This window comes from Eutrigla gurnardus, assembly GCF_963514095.1.
Source record: "Eutrigla gurnardus genome assembly, chromosome: 19".
Taxonomy (NCBI): Eukaryota; Metazoa; Chordata; class Actinopteri; order Perciformes; family Triglidae; genus Eutrigla; species Eutrigla gurnardus.
Window position 1 is genome coordinate 13,734,066 of NC_139930.1, and position 20,722 is coordinate 13,754,787.

The following is a 20,722-nucleotide window of genomic DNA, read 5'->3' on the forward strand; positions in this document are numbered from 1 at the left end:
CACTCATTTTACCTATGTACTGTATACATCATATACTCTCTCTCTCTCTCTCTCTCTCTCTCACACACACACACACACACACACACACACATACACACACACACACTGATCATCTGGTTCTATTTATCAGGCTCAGAGAGTGGAATGTATTGTTGCTACGCATGTTTCTCATTTCAGCTTTTCACCCTCAAGACAGCTCTTCTAATTATAGTTTTCTTTGATTCCTAAACTCTTTTTTATTTCTCCTTCTCCCCCAGTGACATTAAAACTATAAATACAACCAAAAAATGTGATCGTAATGTCCCTCAACCTCACTCTCTTTGTATCATATCACTAGTTGCATGTCCATCTTTTGTTTAAAATCTGTCTCTCTTTCTCTTCACACCATGTGTTTTTTCTTTGTTATTACTTTGAAAATCAAGGATAGAATTATTTACTTCAAAAAGGAGCAAACAATAGAAACCTGGAACCATTCTGTTCCCATATGAATTTTATTAGGACTGATTCATCTCACTGCTGTCAACTTAACTTTTTGTTTTTGCTTGATGTTTATGCTCCAACATGCTGTTTATTATTCCCTCAATTACAGAATGTATTAAAAGAGTATTGGTGTACTTTTTATTTTACAATATAATAACTTTTATCTTTCGCACACCTAAAAAGTCCTAGGTTTTTTTTTTTTTGGACATCTAAATGTTCAATATGTTACTCACAAAAAAAAGCTGCACATCAAATAGTCACGGTTATGTTTGCAGGTTTGTGGAGTCTTGTGGTTTTATGCTAATCTTAGTTGTTTAAAGGGTTCTTGGATTCCTGTGGGAATTGATGGTTGAGATGGTTGTGCATTAAGTGATAATAAATAGTTTCCGGCTTTGGTTTATTGTGGTTGGTGGAGGATTTATTAGGGCAGTACAGTGGGAGGGATGAATACCTTTTTCCTTGCAGAAAGCTATCAGGGTCAACTCGCTTGAGGGCACATTTGCCTCAGTTTCACATCTTGGAACAAGGAGGTGTGCTGCGTCTTTTAGCCTGTCTGGGTTATTTATGGTCCCATCCTCCAGTTGAACAAATGACTCTAAACCTAACTGCGAGAACTCTAATCTCCCACTTTTACTCCGTCATTCTGTCCACACTCAGTTTGTCCGCCCCTCCTCCACCTTGTGTGAGGCAGCCTGCAATAGTCAGCGCCCGTCTCTGATGGATAGTGACAGATGTTAAAACACAAATCAAATACAATCAATCTTCACCAGGTTTAATAATGCAAGTCATTTGATCCTTGCGGGGTTATTGTCTCTTCACTTGCCCCACTTGGGAGGGAGGTCAGAGGTCAGGATCAGCCTCTCGGCAGCACCCCTGAAGCAGGTAAGTCTGCTGATCAAAGACAAAGCAGGGCAGGTGTCCTCACTCAACAATGTGTCTGCTTTGTCACGTGAGAGATTGTTTTTCTGGTCATAATGGACTTCAGACCAGTCAGCTGTGAGACAAAAGAGGCAAAACACACACACACACACACACACACACACAGGGAATGTGTGTGTGCGTTTGTGTGTGTGTGCGAGAGAGAGAGAGAGAGAGAGAGAGAGAGAGAGTTTTTAGCAAGAAAATGCTTTGAAGTCCCAGAAAATTCCAGGAGTTTCCTGTTAACGATCCCGGGCTGTAATGTGAACCAGGAGTGTGCAAGGAGAAGGAAGTCTCCCCGGCCAGTGTCTCTCTGCTGGTGAGAGGCAAACATCACTGCAGTCTTTGCCGTCCTTTTACCCTACACATTCACGTCAGATTGGCTCCACCTGCTTTACTTTTTTTTTTTAAGGATACAAGAATTATTCCATTCTTAATAGGGGTTTTTGCATTTGGATTCAACGCATGGAGGTTTCTCAGATTTGACGATCTAGAGCGTCTAAAAAAACCCTAAAATCACGTTTTAAACAGCTGGCTGGATCCATCTGTTTCAGATGCAACACTGCTGCCCGCGACCTTGCACAAATGTGTTTTTTAATCAGAGGAGGATTTGTGAGCCGCTAACCTGCTCCAGCTGAGCGACAAACCCAACCACTCGACTGTGCAAGGATGTGTCATTTCTCCAGGTCACACCGGCCTCTGCTGTTGCTTGCTGCCCTGTGGGGCCTCAGTTACCCGGGTTTGCTCAGCGCCTGGCCGGGCATCAGTCGCAGCAAGCCCAAGGATCAGCTGGTGGACCCGAATGTAAGGGACTGGGGGGACTATTCAGACCTCCCTCCGGGCATCGAGCAGGGGTTGGGGCTGGAGGAAGAACATGAAGACAACAGGGGTGTGGGAGAGTCCTCGTCCAGCCTGGCTCCGGAGCTGGACTTCCTGGCTGATTTTGCAGGTAAGAAAAAGGAACCGATCAGCTGATGTATCTACTTGTCTGTTAACCAACTTATGGTAAGCCCTCCCCTCTTCTCCTCTTCAGGTAAAAAGCGACTGTGGGTGATAACAGCACCATCAAACAGTGACAACTACCTTCGTATGATGGAGAAACAGCTAGAAGACATGGGACAGGTACTGTACTCATTTATTTTATTTTCAGATACACCTTTTAGAGATTTTTTTTCACACGTGGGGGAAAAAAAACAAAGGAATTACACTAAAAAAACAGCCCTCTTGCTTTCTCTTTTGTGTCTCTTTCCATGTCTCAGAAAGGGCTGAACTGCCATCTAGCGGAAAGAGACACATTCATCATCACCATCATCCAGAACGCCATGATGGAAGGGCGAATCCAGAAAACCACTTTCCAAGGAGACGCCACAGTAGAGAGCGTGGACCCTGACACAGTTAGCAAACTGCTGCACTACCTGGAGCTCAACAGCCAGGTAACCGGTTCGTCCCTCAATAATATATTCACAGCCCATTTGAATTATTGATTTTATCACATATTTGACCTGTAGTTTTAATCGTTTATCAATATTTTCAGGAGCAAGGGTTCACCATGCTGGTTGTGAAGAAGAATCTTCGGGTCAGTGAGCGCTTCCCTTATCCGGTCCGCGTCGAGGCGGTGTTGGAGCTCATTGATCAGTTCCCCGTGAGGAAGCTGGAGAAGATGACCAGAAAAGGATCCAACTTGAGGTCCCACTACACCACTGTCTCATTCACTGTACTGATAGAGGAGGGAGGGGGAATTTTACAAGTTCCTTCAGTACCTTTTTAATTTAAAGTGGTGCTTTTTGACCTTAATCTTAAATTTTGGATGTTTATAGAAGTTGGGTGTGCATTTTGTTTGAAGTTACGGGGGGAAAATCTACACAAATCCTCTTAGACAAAATGTTTTTTTTTTTTCATTCAGGTGTAAAACCACTAAAAAGAAGGTTGTGATGAAAAGAAAAAGGATGAAGAAGAAGATAGTGCTGAGCCCTCAGAGGCGAGGGAATCTGACATCTGTTGTGGCATTACAAAGGAGACCTCCCCTGGACAAAAAAGCTGCCCTGAAGAGTAAAATCCAGGACATACTGAGTGGACGCTCCAGGTTTGTCATCCGTAAGGTGCCTACCGCGGGGTCCACCAGGGGAAAGGACTCGAGTCGGACCTCTTTTAACGAACGGACCAGAACCCACAGCCCTCCATCTGTGCCAAAGAGCAACGAACAAGTGAAGAAAGACAGGTGCCATCTTCTTATTTCACTTTTTCAAACATGCTGTAGTGGATGAAAGAGTGCAGATGTTTAAGCCCTGTTTAGATTTTGTGTTCCCATCTGGTAGGTCATGCTTCCTCATCCATTTGCAGCGGACAGAGGTGTTTCTTTTAGTGCTGGATGAACATCAAAGTGAGTTTTTTTTCCTCTCCTTCTGCAGACCCGACTCGCCCGTGGAAGAAGGGAAGGAAACACATGGAGGGAAAAACAGTGAAGATAAACAACAGCAGAATTTAAAGGATGACACGCAGGAGAGACAGAGCTCTAAGAAAAAGGGTAAAGGGAAAAAAGGGAAGAAAGGGAAAGGAAAAGGTAAAAAGTCCAATGGAGAGGCCAGCGAGAAGGATAAAACAGCCCTGAAGGAGTTTTTGGACAGTTTAAAGGGGACAAGAAGGTTAATGGTAAGAACGTTTTTTGCATCCTATTGTTTTCCCTTTTTTTTTTTATCTGCACCAGATGGGTACGTTCCAATCCATTTGGACTGATGTGTGTGTCTGTTCGTGTGTTTTCCTCGTGCTAGTTGATCTCAACGCCCAGCAGAGACGCAGCGCTGTATATCCAGCAGAAAGACGACAGCGAGAAGCAACAATGTGACCTCGCCATTAGGAAGATCACCGTGGCAACCATTGTGGGAGAGGGAAGTGACGCCGCGCTCACGCTGCAACACCACCAGCTCGGTAGGGAATGCTTGTACACGTTTGTGTGTCTGTGTGTGTGTGTGTGTGATTTTATTTGTTTGAAAATTTGCGTCTAAAACATTTGGTGCTATTGGATAATGGGTCCGAAACTTTCCAAGTTACTTCAGCATATTTTCAAAAAATTCAGCTGCTGCTTTTTGATTGTGCCACGGTTTAAATGCTGTGGTTACTTCTGGCTTTCACGAGCAGCTGAATATTTTAATGATTGTCCATAAAAAGCTATGGTGCTCAGAGCTAAATGATAACACATCTTAGTTTAGTTATCATGCTAACATGCGCTAAATTAACGGTAATCGAGGACTAAAGCTGTGGCTGATGGGAATGTCGTTTGTTTTGTAGATATTCGGCCATAAAACCAAAGTACTGGAATCCCACAGCAGCCGTGCAATAAATACTGTCCTTGAAGGTTGTAAGGTTCATATTTGTTCAGAGCTGGGGATTCAACATAATGGTTGTTATGAGTCACCGGTCATGCTGGTGTGGTTGTATTGGTTTGCATTACACTGAGGTTGCTTTATGCAGACACATTAATTCCTGTATTTCAGAGTCGGAGCAGCCACTCAGTGACCAATCAGAACGTTTCTCAGATCCAGGCCTGATCTCTCTGTTGAGGGCGGAGCTTGGCCTGTCATCCTCTGACCTCTTTTCTATGACAGTCACAGACTACGACATCAAGCCCAACGTAAGACAGTCTGCACCTTTCTTCTGTTTGTTATTTTATTTGGGTTTGGTGATCTCATGATCACAACTGGAAGTGTGGTCGAGTTCACAGCTGCTCCGAGTGAAGAATTGTGATGTCATTCCATGTAATACAAATACACTTGACTAGATGTGCCTCTCTGTGTGTGTTTTGTGCCTGATAAGAGAGTCTTTGAGGCTCCTCCATCAGGCTCTGCTCTGTTCGAGTACATTGACAGCTTTCCCTCAAGGCGCCCAGAAAAAGAACAAGAGAGGAGGAGTCCTCCCTCCTGCTTCAAGCAAAAGTCTGGAGCTGAGGATCCACTGCTCAGGTACTGAACTGTAATTCTGTCCAAAAAGATTTGGATTATTTAACATGCCCTTATGGCACGTGATGCAGACTTACACCACAACATTCAAACTGGCTATTTGTGTGGATGTTTAGGTTCGTGTCTAAGAGGAGACTGCTGCTCATCTCGGCTCCGTCTGAGGACGACTACTCCTTTCAGCAGCAGCTCTCTTCTCTCAGGGGACAAGAGTGTCACCTGGGTCAGTAACTCCCCACCCCTTCATCAGCACGCTGGCTGTCTGCTCTGTAGCTTTAAGACATGTTACGACGGGTCCTCTCTGACCTTTAAACCAACGCTGTGTTTCCCTTATTGGCCAGAATTAAGTAATAACCATAAACATGATGTATGTTGCATTATTTTTTACTTCACTACATTTATTTTTCACATCTAGTGACCTGCTACTTTGCAGTTTCAGATTGATACAAAATAAAATAAAAATGCATTTTCAAGTAAGTATCAGTACAATTACAACTCTATCAGCTACAACATTACTTCATACTTACACTTTAATGTGTCAAACATTAAAATCCATCAATATATATTATTACGAAATGGGTCATTCTGCAAAATGAGCATTTTTACTTTTAGTATATTTTTGATGCTGATACTTGTTTAGTTAAGTATTATTTTGTTATTTACTTAAGTAAAATATTTAACGCAGGACTTTAACTTGTAACACAATTTCTACCCAATGGATTTTACTGCGTTTAATTAAGTAAAACTTGAATACTTCTAACACCTCTTGCTATTTGTTGCTGACATTAACCCAATACTCACTTTTGGGTCATTCTTCAGGTATTCGCCACTTTGCTGTGTTGAAGCTGATTGGAACTGGAGACAAAGCATCAGGAACTGTTGAGCTGTTTCCCCTCAATGGTAAGTCACAGTAATTTGGGTGCTGAAAATATTAATTAGGAATTTACTGTGTATATTAATGTAAATATATGGGGAACATTTTTAATTCAAGGTTGAACTGTGTTTTTCAGACCTCCAAGTTGTCTTTTTAAATCTCTTTTTATCGTGTTTTATGCACCACTTCCTTTTCTCTTCTTCCAGGTCGAAGTCAGAGTGAAGTCGAGCCGTTATCCCGCGACACGGTCAACAATCTGAGAGAACAACTGAAGATCAGTAAGGACTATTTCAGCATAGTGGTTGTGGGGAAGGATAGCGATGTCAAGGCGTGGTTCCCATCACCCATGTGGTCCTTGGATAACATCTATGACCTGGTGGACTCCATGGAGCAGCGCCTCCAGGAGGAGAAGCTGCAGAGGAGACTGGGGATCCACTGCCCTGAGGACAGAGGCAGAGGAGGCAGCGAAGGGGGGCGCTATCCCGGCTATGATGAAGACGGTGCGGACCAGACATATTTGTATCACCGGCCGGAGGAATGATGAGAAAGGAGGAGGAAGAGCTCGCAGTGGAGTGAAGAAGAGCAAGCTCATAAACAAAGATGTGAAAACCTACACAGACCCAAAGGAATAAGTTGAATATTGTATTTTTGCGAGTAATAAATGTTAAAGGCAGAGCAGAAAATATTGGAATGGTTTAATAAAAAAACAGTGAAAGCATATGGGCATCCTTTGTTTTTTTAAACATGGTGTTCTGTTTTTATTTGTTAATTACAGCAACAGTTTTACAGATTGTGCTCTTTGGCAACACTTCTGTCAGCTCTTTTTAAGCACAGTCACCGCCAGGCCCTCTGTTGAAATATTGTGATGCTAAAATTTAAACTGTATTCTAATGAAACACGTTCTTTTCTCTGAGCTCAACATCTATTTTTTTTATTTTTTTTTGACATTATTTACAAATCCTTCAAAAGTTAACAGCAAAAGCCTTCAGCTGTTGAATAAATGTAATACAACAAACACACCATGTCATATAGACATCTACCAATCAGGGGCCCGGTAGCAGCACATGGCAGCATGTAAATATCCTAAACGATAGCTTAAATCTTCAGAAATCTTCAGGATGAGAAGAGATGAGGACTCGGTTCAGGGGCAATATATTTGGTTGACCAACAAACACCACAAGCCTCTGGGTGTTAATTTCTGCAAGTACAACCGCATCTCACATAAAACGGAAGTAGAAGTAAAAATAGAGAGAAAAAAAGGTTTATGTGTCGGGAGGAGGGCATCAGAGTCTCAAGAGATCCTTCTGCAGAGGAGAGCAGAGAAAAAAAGGCAGGAGGAGAAATATTCTCCTAACGACTAGTTAATGAAACACTACAAAATAGTTCATGCAGGGATAATGTTTGATTAGAGATTAGCTCACTTTATTGATTTACCTGACGACATGCTACTTTTATAGACTGACCAATAACCATAGAAACGAATGAAAGTGGAGCCGCTAATATCAAATACCTACCTCAAATAAATGAATGCTTTCCTAAATCACTCCTCGCTATGAATAAAAGGAACTCTCTGACAGCATTCTCAGTGTATTTGTTAAAGCGGCTCCTTGAGTCTATAAAGATAAAAGTCACTTGAACTTTGCTGCCAAATGCACTTGAAAGTCTTAGGCTGCTTAAATTAGTGGCTTACAATGTAATTCTTAACAGCAATAATGAAATCATTTTTTTTGTGTTTGGTTGTTTAATTTACTTGTGAAAGATAACCTAATGTTTGGTATTCATCAGATATAAAATGTCTACAGAAGCTTGCCTCTAATTGCAAACTATTATCTCAACCATACTGTGTAAAACGCCCGTCACAGATAAATACTGCAGCAATAAAAACACTTTACAGCCTCCAACAGCAAAAAAACAACATGTGACTGTCATGAGGAAGTACAGTCTAATAAACCTTGACAGCCTTATCATATATGATAGTCCCTTGACGTGTATCTAGCGCCACCATCAGGTCAAAATCCATGCTAATAAGCTAACAGTCTAAGCTAGGATGTTGAAACCATCACGGCGCCTCGAAGACAGTTGGTCTGGTTGTCATGCCGACACATGTTCGGATTGTTTACTCTCTACAGGGGTTTCTGCATATTATGTAAGGGATAATGCACGCCTCCACGTCGTCCATTCATTTCTGTTAATGGACACCTCGTCGGGCATTATCCCGCTTATACCATGGTCACCTACGAAATAAAGAAATATTTAATCAATTAATAATGCAATAATAATGTGTGATAGAGTTAAAAGTTGAGCTGACTATTTAATATCTCCGTATGCAGGCGTTGCCAAGCAAAGTGGCTATAGCGACCCGACCGCAGCAGTTGATGTCAGTGAGATGATGGCTTAACCTTACGCTACATGATACAAATATCATTTCAGAAGGCCAGTGCACTACTATTCTGTCTTGCTGTTGTGATGAATAAACTGTGAAATAACGTTGAGTCTCCGTTGCCATGCTTACCATCTAGCGTTTGAGCCAGCGCAATAATTTACAACTGTCATCGGGCAATTTGACGGAACGTCTTTCCTAGGTGTACATTAACACTTTTTAACCTACACCCTCCAGCCAATCAGAATCGAGTATTCACCCAGACCATATGGTATAAAGGCCATATCAGTCATGTTGCATTTTCCGTTAACCAAAAATGCTATTTAAAGTTTTTGATATGGCTGCTATGGAACAAGCCTCACAGTGTTTTTTCTGTTGACCCGCCACCGAGTGAGCGGGGCATCAGTTGTTGAGCACAGAGGGGAACTGCTGGGAGTTTGCCAGGGATAGGCAAATCCCAGAGATCAAAACACACCGATAACAGAGGCTGAGACTCACAGCCACACACAACACACACACTGCTCAGAGAGGAAGTAGGCGAGTAGTCTGCCTATGAAGAACTGGAGTGTACACCCCCTCCCCTCCACCGAATACAAACACACTTACTGCTGTGTCACACTATTTGTCATTCACTTTATCTCGGCAGCTCTCCTTCTCTCTTTCACTTGGACAGCCACAGAAACTCACACAGACACACTGAACAAACACACTCACTTTATTCACTGGCCATTTGGACGTAGCAGAGTCCTGCGGCGTTGCAGTCCTCAGCATGGTAAGTACAACTTAACTTAACTATTTGAAGAAAAATCACTTTCTAGGCGTTAGAATGAATCTAGAGTGCCTTTGTAAGATTTAATGAGAGACGGCGACTATTGTAAAACTGAGTTTAGGGCATTTTACAACACGTGTAAAGTATTATGAAAAGATATGATGAGCATTTCTCTGCAACAACACACTCAAGTAGCCTTTCGTTCTCGTCCACATGCATTTGACAGTGGAATTTGTTTGAGCAAGTTACTGCATGTGTGATTACAGAGGATCTGCCATATATATATAGATTTAGAGTTTTTGTTACATTTCTTCATATATTTCTTGTAGAAACAGGAGAGATTATTGATCGCGTTTTATGGTTTTGTGTCAACTAAATTGAGCAAGACAACTTTGGCCTCCACTTTTCACCACACTAGAAGTAGAAGTAATGGTTCCTCTTTGCTCTGACCAGACGACCTCTTTCTCTCATTCTTTTCATTTGACTGGAAATGTACTTGTGCTTAATAACGTGTACGGACAACTACATTGTTCATTGATATTTGCAATAGCAGGGAAAATAGCTAATCACCTCACCAGCTAGCTTAAGTATTTTTGGCCAACACAACAATGTGTTTCTCAGTTTTTACCATGAATTTTCACACAACAAAAGTGACCCATCACTAAAACAAAAACCTGTTTACAGGCTAAACCATTAAAACTAATGTAGTCTTTCACAGCCTTGCAATCAATCCTACCTTTATATTTTTAGTGAGGATTGGACTTCATGGCCATCGTGGCTGCAGTTTGTGGTTCTCTTGTGTTGCGTTATTCTTAGAGCCGTTTCCAGGATTTATAAAGTATTTAAAAAAATTATTATTAGTATTTTTTTTTTTCACAAAAGTGCACTGCACAAACATTTAGAGAAGCAGTAATTGCAAGCGCCTTGTACAAACCATATTGGGAAATCTTAAGTTTACTGTTGTTGAGAAATGGAGGAAACTTTCCTCTAATTTCATATGAAGTCACATCCTTTTGCCACCACTGCAAGATGTTAGTGGCACCTTCTTAAGTGGCACTCCTCGCTAAAGCCTTTCTTTTTTTCAGCACCATCTGTGCATCTCTATAAACTGCTAGCTCCAGTGTTAGCTCCAATGCTAGCTCCACTGCATTTGTGAAACACAGGAGTCGGACATTTACAACCATCTAAAAATGGCAGTTTTCGACAGCGGACTGAAAAGTATCGAAACTTGAAAAAAAACAATCCTCCCACATCAATCAATCCTCCATTGTTCTTTCATAGGCCCAGTATTCTACAGTATATATATAATGGAGCTACTGCTAGAGAAATAGCCCAGACATAGTGTTTTTAGACATATTTTGGAAAGTTTTTCCCACAATATCTGCTTGATGCGTGATTAACAGATGTGTGGTTATGTTGTGATTGGTTAAGATAACAAAAAAGATCAGCCTTGAATCATCTTTTTCAGTATTTAACCAAAACATTTGACAAATTTCCTCTAAAACATAAGTCAAAAACAATTAGCAGTGTATAAATGTTTTATTTAACAGCATCCTGAGAGACCATGTGACTCTACTGAGATCATAGTTACAATAACAAACACCAGCTGCTTCTTTTTTTTTACTGGCAACTCCACGATTTGACATAAGCATCACTGGTCTTGCTGTGTGTTGAATATTGTTATATGATCTGTTCACTGTGGTTTAACTTCCCATTTAGCCTCATGCAGTACACTCGCCCTCAGTGCTCCGCTGTAATAGCACGCTCTTATCTCCACTTCCTGGTCAGGTGCTGACTCTAGTCAAACCTGCCTCATTAGGTGTGGCTGCTATTTGGTCAGTTCACTGTGCCACTTGACTGATACTGGACCAGTATTGTGGGCACATTTGGATGCAACATTTAGTCGTTCTGAACACCTCAGGGTGCTCATAGGACAGCCTTTTAAGTTTGAATGGCTTATCCATTCATGCCATAGCCAAAGCAACACCATATATGTCTTTCTATAGAGTGTAATACATAATAGACATATAGGAAATGTCCCTCCCCCTCTCCTCCAACAATCAGTGCTTGACAAAAGTACCTTTCGTTTACCTACATCGGAGAATGTGATATAATAGGGACGTCAATAAGGAAGTCAAAAGAACTGAGGTCTGAGAAGTAATAAAGATTTATAGCCGTTACCTGCAATGAGAAGTTTATCTAGCTTATAAGTACCGTATAATTAACATTAAAATTTGCTCTGAAGTGTTGTTAACCTTCTGTCTACTTATGAGAACGTTGTCTTTAGAAATAGCACATTTGCTTTTCACTTGAACCACATTTAAATACAATGTGAGGTAAACATCTTGGTTCCAAGTTCTCTTCATAGGCTACATTATCTAAATAATACATCATAAATAATCGTTTACTTGGTTACATGAAGAATACATGGCTTCATTTCTGTCCTATTAACAAGAGCGTTATGGGGAGCTGCTGGTTTAAGACTCTAAGAGTCAAGAGTTTTACTTTCCTGTTAAAACCAAAGAGATTATGACCGTCCTGTACCTGCTGAGCCACAACAGTGTGTGAAGTTGTTGATGTGGTTTGTGAGGAATGGGCCAATATGAGTTAAATAAGTGACCACAAGGAGAGTTTGGTAATAAGAAAAGAAAATTCCCTGTTAGGAAATATACGTTTTTTTAGGGTTTCGCTACTTTCTGTTCCTATGTGAACTTTAATATCAGCCTTTGTGCATTTCCTCTTTCAGTTGTCTAGCGGTTTCTGTTTTGGGGACTTTTGTTTCAAAAGTAATTTGATAGTCTGGCCTGCTCACCATGATTTTCAGTTCTGGTTTCATATTCTGATTATTAAACTCTCTGTCTGACCCTCTTCCATACTTTCCAGGAAAACAAATCTGATGTAAAGGCCATGATGGCTCGCTTCCAATCAGGTGGGGCGAGCACCGATGAGACTTCTTCCACACCGCCTGGACGCATCAAACAACCCCTGCACCCCACCCTCTCCTCCGGCCTGAATTCACACACAAAGAAAGCGGTCATGGAAAGCCTCTCTGGCGGTGCCATTCCTCCTAAACCCAATTTTCTGAAAAGCACAGCGTCAACTAAAAGTGACACCGAGATAATTGAACCACACAAAGCTAAAGCCCTTGCGAGCAGGTTTGGAAACACCCAGGATGACAACAAAAAGCCTGTGTTTAAACAGCAGGGACCCTTGAAGTCACCTTTTTCACAGGCTCCTGAAGCTAAAGGCCCTCTCCACAAGCCCGCACTCAACAAGCCGTCCCTGAACTCCACCCTGTCCGACTCCAAACCCGCCTTTCCTAAACCGGTGCCACCGCTCAACTCCAAGCCCAGCTGGGTGAAAGAAGACAGCGGCGGAGGTTTGAAACAAAAACCCAGCAGCAGCATTGTAAAATTACTGCAGCAAAATGAGCAGGCAGCAGGAGCCGGCACAAACACCGTGAACAAACCTTCACCGCCGACAAACTCCGCTTTTAAGTCCACTTCCAACTTCAAGACTGCTCAGAATACCTTTAACAAGGACTCAGAAAGCGCTGCGAAAGAGGAAAAAGCCGACAAACAGCCCCTAACTGCTACTAACTCCGTCCCTCCTCAAAAACCTCCAGCCAGTAAAAAGCCTAGCTTCAAAAAACCTTCGACGCTTTCCCCTCAGACTAGCAGCGATGTCACTTCACACCCCAAGAGCAACCCCCTCCCGAACAGTTTGGCTTTGGGCCCCCCTCCTGCCAAGCCTAACCGACCCCCCAAAGTCAACCTGGAGTCCTTTAAAAGAGGCGCTGTGGCCCCTGATCATGGTGAGTAGGACTTCAGTCACAGGTTTAATAGTGAGACACCATATAAACACCTTAGATTAGTACAATAAATCAGTATTTACACAAATGTAACCAATCATCACTGCGTTTTGCATTTTAGACTTTAGTCTGAGGCACCACCAAAGCCATAATGGCTTAACACAAAGATGTGTGATCACAGTTTTAGCACCACAGATAAACTCTTAAGATTCAGCAGGACAGTTTAAGTTATTTTTGGGGGTTCCTTTATTGTTATTGCTAGATTTATTCTTGTGAATAGTCAAACAATATAATGTTCACATCAAAAAACATTATCTTTAAGGGTGCTATTATGATCATATGAACAAATCTTCAGAAAGAATTGAAAGAAAATGACAATTTAAACATTTCTTCAGAGATGGGGATGTCCTGCAGAGGGAAATATGGGCTCGTGACCTCAGCACATAATTTGTTCTCTGGTCTCAAAGGAGATACTGAGCTGAATAAAACAGCTTAAATAACGTAGCGATGAACCACCATAGCATTTCCAAATGGAATGAAAAGCATATCATAGTTTTAAGAATGATAGATTATTGCTTTTTCAGTATAAATCTGAAATGAGGTGGAAAAAAGAGTTCGGAGAGTACAAGCCAGAAGGTACACACATGTGGGCCCACAGGCAATAACACTTCAACTCTATCTGGCTGCATTCACATCATTTGTTTTCCATTATGGATGATGTGTCTTTGGCCCCTGCTTTGCAATCATTATGCAACAAATACAACAAACCAAACACGTTTTCAGCATCGTTTTGCTTCTAAATCATCCAATCAACACGCTCCCTAAGCTAAACCAGGCGCCTGCGGTGGAGAATTAGATGAGTTTGCTGTTGTCTCACATGCATTTCCTCTTTGTCCCTACTTTGGACAGACATTTCAGAGGTTTGAAAAGTCCTTGCTTCACCAACGTGGTGTGTTCGTGACTTTAACAATGTTCAGCCTGTAGTTGTTGACTTAACTTTGGGTTATCGGACGCAACAGCAACGCAAACAACTTCTGCTTGTGCGTGCTAGCTTAAAAAGTGAATTGTTCCTCACATTTTGAGATATTTTCATACAGCAGCCGAATTTGCATTTCGTCCTTTCCTTACAAAAGTGACTGGAAGTGACATTAGACTGTAGATTCGTTCAGAGCTTAAAATAAGACACCAAAGTCACAGAAACACACTTGGTTCCTCTATTTCCACCCGGCCAAGTTCCCTGTCCAGTTTCTCTTTCTCTCGCCCCGTCGATCTCCGCTCTGACAGCTTATTTTGTTTCACCAAATGAGGAAGTAAGTTCCAGCAAACAGGGATAGTTCAAGTGAGAGGCTCTGTTTTTAGACTCACAAGGTGACCAAAGGCTGTTGGCTGCATTGTGTCACAAAAACATGGGAAAATACTGGAACACGTCAAACTTTTATTATTGTTGTTGGCTTCTTTTCATTTATTCTTACCAACAACGTTTAGCCAGTTTGTGATTTAATTAAATGTACTCAAGTACTACAAGTACAATTTAAAGGTAGGCTACTTGTACGGTTTTTGCTACTTTATACTTCCACTTCCAACACATATCAGACAAACATTTTAAAATCATTAATATAGTTATCCATCCATCTATTTATCTACACACAGGCAGACACTGAAACGCACTAGTGAAGACACTTGCAGCACATTCTCTATTTGTACATGATGTGTTTTTGTTACAGGTTCTGGCAACTCTAAGAAACCCACCATCCTGACTCCTCTGGCCTCACACCCCGGTAACCATAGCAACCAGGTGCCCCCGACTCCACCCCCTCCGACTGTAGTTCCCAGTCTGCCACCACGGCACCCAGGAGCCATGTGAGCCCCACATTCATTCACAAACATACTTACAGACGACACAGACTGTTTGCTTTCTCCAGTGTACTGAAGCTAAATGCTGACTGTGCCTTTATAGGATCCAGCAAGATGAGTGCTATGATGACATCGATGACTTTAACACCGCTCCTCCACCTCTACCACCCTCTACAGGTAACCGTCACAATCTGATCAGATGTGATGTGTCATGAAGACAACCATGTTTATGTTCATAACATCACAGGAAGACGGAAGTGATGAGGAACTATTCTACGTTTACATATCAGAGGAAACACATGAAAGGAACTGTATTAGTCAGCATATTTGTCTCACTGTTACTAATATTTAACCTACTTTGTGGTAGCTGTTTTGGTTATTTGCAAATTATTTACATACTACTCTTTTGTATGGTGAAAATGATGTAGTTAGTTTAACATAATTCAGAATCAAGAGTTAAAATGTTTGAGCAACTCTCTGTGACTTACATAATACAAATAGTCAGAGCTGTCATGATGATAGCGATGCCACAAAGATCCAATTCTCTTGTAATGTTGATTCATCCTGTCTCTTCAGGTCACCCGAGTCAGAGGGCAAAGGTGAGAAATTCACGTAAATACAGATTTGCATGCAGGTTATACGTGCAGATGAAGATACAAACACACACCCAGATAAAAACATTCACGTGTGCTCATGAAGACACTGGAGGTGTTCAGCACAGGTATTTCTTCAAATGTCCAAAGCGAACTGACCGATGCTGAGCTATTCACAGACAGTGATTGAGTGCAAATCTGTGAACTGAACTGAACAAATTGATTGAAATCAGCAAAGTGGTTTAGGATTTCCATCTCTAAATGTGACTGACGAAGCTAGCGGTGCGATATGTGGCAGGATGGAGTGAAAACATACAGCGGCGTGCAGGATGAGTGTTGTATGAATCAGAGGATGGAAAATATCAAATATCTATAATATATGTGCATGTAATTGTAAAAAAAACAAAACAAGAATAGAGCAAATATAGAAAATGTGCATTAAATATGTGTGGCATGCAGACTGTATGATGCATGAGAGTGTTTTTGCTGTTTTTAATTCATGTGTTCTTCAGGAGGAAGATGATGATGACGGAGAGATGTATGAGGATCTTGATGAACGATGGTGAGAGAGAGTGTGTTTATCCCACCCCTCACTGATTCTGCTTTCTCTTTAAATCCAGTTTAGTGGAGTGATTTAATCCATACTTGTTTATTTATGTACCGGTATGTGCATTTATATCCATAGCTGCACTCTTTCAGTCAACCACCTCATGTTGACATTTATTTGGCTTTCCTCTTTGATAATAAGTTTGGAAATCTTAGGAACGTCAGTCTGGCAACTCAACCAGTAAGCTGTATCTTGCAAATAGATTTGTCTCCATCATCTACTGTCAACTCTGTCTCCCTCCAAAAGGGAAGCGGTTGAACAAAAACAAGAAAAGAAGAGAGAGAAAGAGGAGAAGGAGGAGAAAAAACGACTGGAGGCTGAGAAGAAGGAGCAGAAGGAACGTGAGAAGAAGGAACAAGATGCCAGAAAGAAATTCAAAGTGAGTAAACAAGACTTCTATTAATAAATGTAACAATCTAATTGATTTATTTTTTAATCTGTGTGTTTATATTATGTCTGTGTGTGGCTGTGTGTGTGTGTTAGTTGGTTGGGCCCCTGGAGGTCATCCACCAAGGGAAGGCTCGTGCGGATTGCCGAAGCAATAAGACAGACCTCGCTCTGAAGCAGGGAGACTGCCTGGACATCATCCGTGTCCATGGCAACCCGGAGGGACGATGGCTGGGACGGACGCAGGATGGATCCAGTAAGTTCAATCTGCAAATACAGGACGAGTCATCCGGTTACATCTCTTAACATTATTATCTTTTTATTTAATTCTCATTTTTCATTTAAAAGACTATAGTTAAGCCACTGGCATGCCATACATCCCACCCAAAATCCCAATTAAGGTCAATAAATCAAATATTTCACATATTTCCAACAGTTGGTTACGTGAAGACCACTTCAGTGGAAATTGACTTCAACAGTCTTAAGAATCGTCAAGCTCAGCAGCCGTACGAGCCCGAGGTCTACGACGACATTGATGTGATCTCTGCTGATAACAGGTACTGAATTAGAGATTCTAACTCTACAACCTTTGTTAGAATGGAGACGAGTGAAACGATAGGAGCCACTGGCAACAGCAGTATTTTTTCTTCATTATAAAAGGCCAATAAGTAGTTGTAAAATTTTCACCTTTGTTCTTGAAAAATCAGTTTGGTATATTGATTAAATATGATGACCTGAGAGCTGGATGACCAGTGAGAAATTAATTAATTTTATACCAAATCCTTCTCTCTCCACAGTGGTATGAAAGGACCAGGAGGTACGCTTCAAACCTTACAATAATATAATTAATTTTGTTCTATTCTCTGTCTCTGCCTTCAGTTAATGCCAGGCTTGTTTCACTGAGATAAAACATTATGTTATATATATTTGCTGTTGCGCTGTAGTTGTCCTGCCTCCGCTGCCAGATGACGAAGGAGAAATATATGATGATGTCATTGATCCAAACCTGGAAGTCAGGTAGGAACTGATCTGTGAATTTACACAAAAAAAGTATTAAAAAGAGTGTTTTAGTACAATATGCTTAACGCAGAAAAGATTGAAAAGAAATGCAGGTATTTTCATGCTTGGTTGGCTCTCTAGTCCCGTGGACTCCAGCCCTTCTCCTGTGAAGCCCCGTGGCTTCCTGTGGAGGTTTGACCGGAACAGACGTCCACTCAGCACTAAAGTGTAAAATACCGTCATTAGTAAGACTGATCACAGATCTACTGTCCGCTGTCGTTAATCCCTCATCTTTCAGCCGTCGGTTTCTCTCGGATGAACTTGCTTTTGAATGTAGATTTTCCCTCCAGATCAGATCACTTCACCTCTCACTGAATAACAGGATGTTCATTTGCTGTCGTTTCAGTGATTACAATCAGTGCGGCTGAATATCTGTGATTTCACTAATCTTCTTGAGTCGTTTGCCCGTCTGAAATTCACGTACATGAAATTCATGCATGTCTGAGCTAATCAGAAAATCAAGGCACCATCTGTTAACACTGTCAGGTTGACGCCTACTAATTAATGTATTGTGTTGCAATGCATGCATATAATTATTCATTTGGGCCACTTTCAATCATATTAACCTACTTTTAATCCGCAATACTGTAATGATATGAATTATGTAACATTTTAATAATATGTTCTTGTGTTGTCCCAGAGTGCCTCCACCCAGCCAGTTTACGGCAGAGAAAACAGGTATCACTCGCTCTGATTATACTATCATGTTTTGAATTGATTATTAATGGGGTTAAAAAGTATTATTTAATATATTATAAAAATATTTGTCCTTCCTTAGATTTTCTTCTTATATTACACTTTTTTTTAACTAAAACTTTATTTAATGAGCGAAAATCTAGCTTGAGCTTCATTTTCAATATGAAAACAATATAAATTATTATTCACACTCCTTTAATTGATTTAGAAATCCTTCAAGGACCTTTGATAATACGGTTAAGTTTGAAATAGACCTGTTAACAGACAGAGAACATTAGCAGATTTCCACATTTTTTGGAATAACAGTTTGAGTGAGATTAAAGTGTTCGTTAGAGCTTAAGCACTGAAATCAGCTGCAAGTTTTAAATTTGATTCCAGAATACATAAATCTCGAGTTTCTTCAAGTAAAAGAAATAACATAAAAAAAATAAAAATATTATATTTATCACATCACTGACTTCTTCCCCTTGTTATCACAGATCAGCAAGCAATTGACGAGGAGGTATATGATGATGTCGACTCGCAAACCTCTCCTCCCCCTCCTCCCATCAGCAGGTACAAATACATACAGTATTAAAAAAACATTCCATACTGTTAAGATTTATGATGTATTTTCAAAAAGTGTCACAGAACATAATTTTGCTGACAAATAAATAATAAGTAAGCAAAGAATCGTTTGATTTTGCTCTCCAGCATTCCATCCCAGAGAGGCAAAAGCAAGAGCGATGAGATGGACCCGAAGAAGCAGAAAAAGTTGGAGAAAGAGGAGAAGGAATTCAGGAAAAAGTTTAAAGTTAGTTGCTTTATTATGTCTTTAAGCATGTTTAGTTCAGTGTTACCACGATCACACCTGCTGACAATGCTCTTTAATGCAAATTTTTTTTTAAATGCATTTATAGTTTAACTACAAATTGATGATGTCATTCTCTTTCAGTATGAAGGAGAAATACAGGTGCTGTACCAGGTGACTGTCGCCCCGACACTGACCAATAAGAAGTGGGGTGTCAAAGAGCTTCCAGTCAAGGCGGGCGAGAAACTGGACGTCGTTGTGAAAGCCGTGGACAACAAGCTGATCTGTCGGAACGACGAGGGCAAGTGTGAGTATCTGCTGCTTGGTTCTTTGTGTTCTTATACAAGATTCAGATTTTCATTCTTCGCAAACAAAAAAATGGGAGAATCCAAGTTCAAAATCTGCCTGTTTGTATTTTACAGTTGGCTATGTTTCAACCAACTACATCGACATGGAGTGAGTATCAAAAACATTCACACGTTCACACACGCAGTCAGAGAAAGAGACATTTAATAACATGCCGTCTGCTTTCTATGTTGGTTCACAGCGATGGTGATATCTACGATGATATTGGAGATGGTATGTTTTTCAGCTGATCTTTCATCATTTCATATAAATATAACATTTACCATTTAAAAAAAACAACAATATTATATTTTTTTTTTCAGATTGTATCTATGACAACGATTAGGAACCATCCTGCACTGGGTTTAATGTTTCACACAGATTGTGTTCATGTTATTTATTATGTTTATTGGATAATATACATTGGGAGCTGCTTTTGGTTTGCTTCAACATCAGACTGAATTGTCATTATTTATTAATCAACATTCCATTCGTTGAATCAATTGAATATGCGGGCAATGATTCAGAGACCTGCAATCAGGATGGCTTTAATTCCTTTGTACAATGCGACTGTTTTCAATATTGTTTCTTCAAAAACAACAAAACAAAACAATTGGATGGGGTCATAGGACTTGCAGCATTTCAGGAAAGTGGGAAACGTTTCTTAGGATAACAGTATTTGCATATGTCTGTTTGTCTTTAAAAACTCCAAAGCACTGTATTTACATGTGTGCTTCTCATGTGTTTTGTAATTTTATAAGAATAGCCACGTGTTTGTTAACATTACTTGCTATTTTGTCTCTACTTAGTATGATGTAGTATGATACTGTTTATATTCCATTGCTATAAGACCAACTGAAATTAAAATTGCTCTGGTAAGTTTGTCTCAAGTTTCAACAAACTAAACACTGTTATTGTGCCAACGTTCCACTATAGTACTGTACATTCTATTATGAATTACATAAATGTCTCTACACATCTTATTTTGTTCTGTTGTTAAAGTAAGAGCGTATGTGCTATATAGAGGCCGCTCCTGTTCCATGAGTACAATAATATACCACCGTAAACCATGTGCTGTTATTTTTATTTTATTTTTATATAACCGTTATAAAACCAGTAAAAGACTCATCCAATGTTGTGTGCTGTGGCTGATGTGCGTGCACGTGTTTGATGTGTTTTGATGTTTTGATGTTAAGCCCTGATTATGAG

The 20,722-nt window shown here is 40.6% G+C and overlaps 2 protein-coding genes across 3 annotated transcripts; both read left to right on the forward strand.

Moving 5' to 3' along the window:
* Positions 1-1,758: 1,758 nt before the first annotated feature.
* Positions 1,759-7,063, forward strand: ccdc80l2 (coiled-coil domain containing 80 like 2). Its single transcript, XM_084034806.1, has 12 exons — positions 1,759-2,347; positions 2,432-2,520; positions 2,658-2,831; positions 2,933-3,084; positions 3,302-3,616; positions 3,807-4,047; positions 4,167-4,323; positions 4,890-5,026; positions 5,209-5,354; positions 5,468-5,571; positions 6,168-6,248; positions 6,429-7,063. The coding sequence occupies exons 1-12, from the start codon at positions 2,068-2,070 to the stop codon at positions 6,761-6,763; spliced, it is 2,211 nt and encodes a 736-aa protein (XP_083890932.1). The 5' UTR covers positions 1,759-2,067; the 3' UTR covers positions 6,764-7,063.
* A 2,150-nt stretch (positions 7,064-9,213) lies between these two features.
* Positions 9,214-20,646, forward strand: fyb1b (FYN binding protein 1 b). Of its 2 annotated transcripts, XM_084034791.1 has the most exons (19): positions 9,214-9,374; positions 12,255-13,185; positions 14,907-15,042; positions 15,140-15,213; positions 15,613-15,635; positions 16,142-16,191; positions 16,483-16,615; positions 16,720-16,879; positions 17,060-17,180; positions 17,421-17,440; positions 17,568-17,640; positions 17,764-17,850; positions 18,323-18,360; positions 18,858-18,933; positions 19,072-19,171; positions 19,313-19,475; positions 19,591-19,624; positions 19,716-19,747; positions 19,837-20,646. In XM_084034791.1, exons 1-19 carry the CDS (start codon positions 9,372-9,374, stop codon positions 19,857-19,859), a joined length of 2,277 nt encoding a protein of 758 aa, XP_083890917.1. In that variant the 5' UTR covers positions 9,214-9,371; the 3' UTR covers positions 19,860-20,646. The 2 variants fall into 2 exon arrangements, with proteins under 2 accessions (XP_083890917.1, XP_083890918.1); XM_084034792.1 differs by lacking the exon at positions 17,764-17,850 and having other exon boundaries at positions 9,217-9,374.
* The last annotated feature ends 76 nt before the right edge of the window (positions 20,647-20,722 follow it).

Coding starts and splice junctions, on each gene's coding strand:
- fyb1b (XM_084034791.1), top strand. Junction 15,043..15,139: donor CCACGGCACCCAGGAGCCAT/GTGAGCCCCACA, acceptor GTGCCTTTATAG/GATCCAGCAAGATGAGTGCT. Junction 17,181..17,420: donor GTGATCTCTGCTGATAACAG/GTACTGAATTAG, acceptor CTCTCTCCACAG/TGGTATGAAAGGACCAGGAG.
- ccdc80l2 (XM_084034806.1), top strand. CDS start 2,068: ATGTGTCATTTCTCCAGGTCACACCGGCCTCTGCTGTTGCTTGCTGCC. Junction 2,521..2,657: donor AGCTAGAAGACATGGGACAG/GTACTGTACTCA, acceptor TCCATGTCTCAG/AAAGGGCTGAACTGCCATCT. Junction 6,249..6,428: donor TGAGCTGTTTCCCCTCAATG/GTAAGTCACAGT, acceptor CTCTTCTTCCAG/GTCGAAGTCAGAGTGAAGTC.